Here is a 2,992-nt window from a genome sequence, read left to right on the forward strand (position 1 = left end):
CCGCTCGTTCGACTCTTCAACGTCAAAACAATACCTTAATTTATTATATTGCCTACAATGCCTATAGCGATTACCGAAACTTTATAGCGTAACTACACCGACCACTGATGAGTGACAACGCGCGCACGCAAGATTGTACGGTCACAACAACATTGATAAGCCGATAATAATAATAATAATAATAATAACACCGTGAACCACCAACATTATAATAATATTATATGTTGCAGTCAGATTGTCGGAATAATAATATTACGTTCGACGGCAATAATAATAACAAAAAAAAAAAAATCGTACCCGTTCGACGACGACACGAATGACGAATCGCGCGATCGGCGGCGCCCGAGAATGATGTCAGTGGCCGTCCGACGGAATCATCGCAGTGACGCTGTAGAAATCAGGTAGCAGCCGTAACGAATGCCTCCGGCGTCGGCGTCCATGGAACATCTAGGCCCAGGTTTTGGAAGTCCCAACTTGCGAAATCCCTACTCGCCGTCCCGGACCACAAAGTTCCACGGCCCGAACGCCTCGTACGCGAACACCACCGCCTCGTCGTCATACTACAAAAACAAGTACACCACCCAGCACCAGGCGGCCGCCGCCAACCTGCCACTATGGACAGCCATATACAACTATGAGGCGCAGGGCGAGGACGAGCTGAGCCTCAAGCGTGGTGACATTGTCGAGGTGCTGTCCACAGACGCCAAGATATCTGGCGATGAGGGTTGGTGGACGGGAAAGCTCGGCGACAAGGTGGGCATATTCCCAGCCAACTTTGTCACCGAGAACAATATTTTGGAGAACGTGACTACAGTGGTGGGCAACGCACACATCACCGAAATTGATTTCGGAGAGCTCGAGCTAGAAGAAGTCATCGGCGTTGGCGGTTTTGGCAAGGTTTACCGTGGCTATTGGAACAACAAGGAGGTGGCCGTCAAAGCTGCACGCCAGGACCCCGATGAAGACATCAGCGAGACAGTGAAGAATGTTAAACAAGAAGCCAACCTGTTTTGGCTGCTAGACAACGAGAACATTGTGTCCATGTTGGGCGTTTGTTTGCAAATTCCAAATCTGTGCCTCATAATGGAGTATGCCCGAGGGGGTTCACTTAATCGTGTACTGATGGGACGGAAAATACGACCAGACGTACTTGTTGATTGGGCCATACAAATTGCCAGAGGCATGAACTATCTGCACAATGGTGCGCCAATATCATTGATTCACAGAGACTTAAAATCATCAAATGGTGAGTTAGCAATATTATTTAATAGGTAGTGGGTTAACAGGACATTTTACTCATATTTTTAATTTGTAAAACATGCCTATAAGTGTAACATAGGTAACAAAGTTAGTATAGGTACCCAAAACAACGTTACCTATCTAAATAATTTTCTAAAATATTTTAGTTCATTTTGGGGTTAATTTTTAGGTTAAATACTCAAACTAATATACAGGTACTTTGTTAGATTAAATATTAATAAGTAGGTAGGTACCTAATATTTAATTATATGTTTAGTGGAAAAGCTCGAAAATTACATCTATTAGGTATTTAAAAACAATTTACCCAACTATTTTTTTTTTTTATGGACTTTAATTTTAAAAATATCATTAAACACCTATTTAGGTATGAAGGTAAATTAATTACTTTAAAGTTTTACTACTGCTAATCATGTGTGTTAAATGTTTATGAAGCAGTGCCATAAAAACAATTTAGTGTGCAGAATGTGAATTATACAGTGGCATTTGATTATGTTACGGGGGAGTATGGTTAGAATATTATATGGTTTTTCTTTTGAAGATGTTTTGAATTTCTGTATTGTTAATTTAACTTTAATTTGATAATGCTTCATGGTCCTAACACAAAATAAACTACAAACTATTACTGTTTAAAACCATAAATTTGTTGAAAATATCTATGCTTTTTTTCAAAATCTGATAATTAACCTATTGTTACATCTTACATGTCCCCATTGAAGCTTAGATTCTTGATATTTTAATCAATGTTATGGTTATAGAATTTTAAATGTTGTGCAATGTAAAAATTGAAAAAGTATGATGTAGGTAGGTAATTATTATTTATGCCCATTGCCAAATATATATTACTTGAAATATTATGTATAGTGAATACTATACTCTGTTCCATCTAAGAGTCAACCACTGGGCTGATCTCCACCACAATCCGGACATCAGTGAGAGCGTTAGCACAGGCACCAGACGGCCGGCGATAACAGTCTGACAATCACAGAACGCATAGCCATCAGGGTTCAGACACTGTTTGGCGGCTCAGTCTGCGTACGCAAAAGCGGTTCAACTCTGAGATGGAACAGAGTATATTTATGTTTCTTCAGAAGCTATAAGAATTTTTTTCAGTTCAGTATTGTAACATTATACCAATGTATTCTAAATAAATTATTGTAATAAATCATAATAATCATACTATAAAGATATTTTTCATAAGACAGTTGCTTAGCTACCTAATCAGATAAATATTTTATAGTTTTTAATTGTTCTACTATTTATAAATATTTAATCATTATGATGTAATGTTTTTTAAAATTGTGTTTATAACTTTAAAGACAGTTCCTAGAAAAAAGTCTGAAAAGAAGGAATATAAAGACATTTTAATAAAAACAACTTATATTTTAGAAAAATTATTAATTATTATCTTGTTTACATCTATTAGATACTTGCCTAACCAATATAATAGGTCTAAATAATTTGAAATAAATTTTGAATTTTTTGATCTCCTAAAAACTTTTATTTCATTATTGCCACAAAGTCTACTTGTGTTGGTAAAACAACTAAACTATAGATATAGTCTTTAGAACACAAAAATACTATTTTACTTTTAAAAATAAGCAGCTTAACAATAACAATTTATTCATTTGATTTATGATTGTTATTGATGCTAACATCAGTGCTATTTGTGTAAAACATTGGCCACATTTTTTTTTTGGAAAATTTGGCTTTTTAGTCACTTTCGCTTTTTCAC

General features: G+C 36.1%; 1 protein-coding gene across 1 annotated transcript; it reads left to right on the forward strand.

The window, feature by feature from the left end:
• Nucleotides 1-6: 6 nt before the first annotated feature.
• On the forward strand, nt 7-1,246 carry LOC115033066 (mitogen-activated protein kinase kinase kinase 9-like; the record flags this gene model as incomplete). Its single annotated transcript, XM_029492195.1, is given in 1 exon segment — nt 7-1,246. A coding segment is annotated over 1 exon segment (829 nt), but the record flags the coding sequence as incomplete, so codon positions are not given.
• Between the last annotated feature and the right edge of the window lie 1,746 nt (nt 1,247-2,992).

The sequence above is a fragment of the Acyrthosiphon pisum genome, unplaced genomic scaffold (genome assembly GCF_005508785.2).
Source record: "Acyrthosiphon pisum isolate AL4f unplaced genomic scaffold, pea_aphid_22Mar2018_4r6ur Scaffold_21000;HRSCAF=22747, whole genome shotgun sequence".
NCBI lineage: Eukaryota > Metazoa > Arthropoda > Insecta > Hemiptera > Aphididae > Acyrthosiphon > Acyrthosiphon pisum.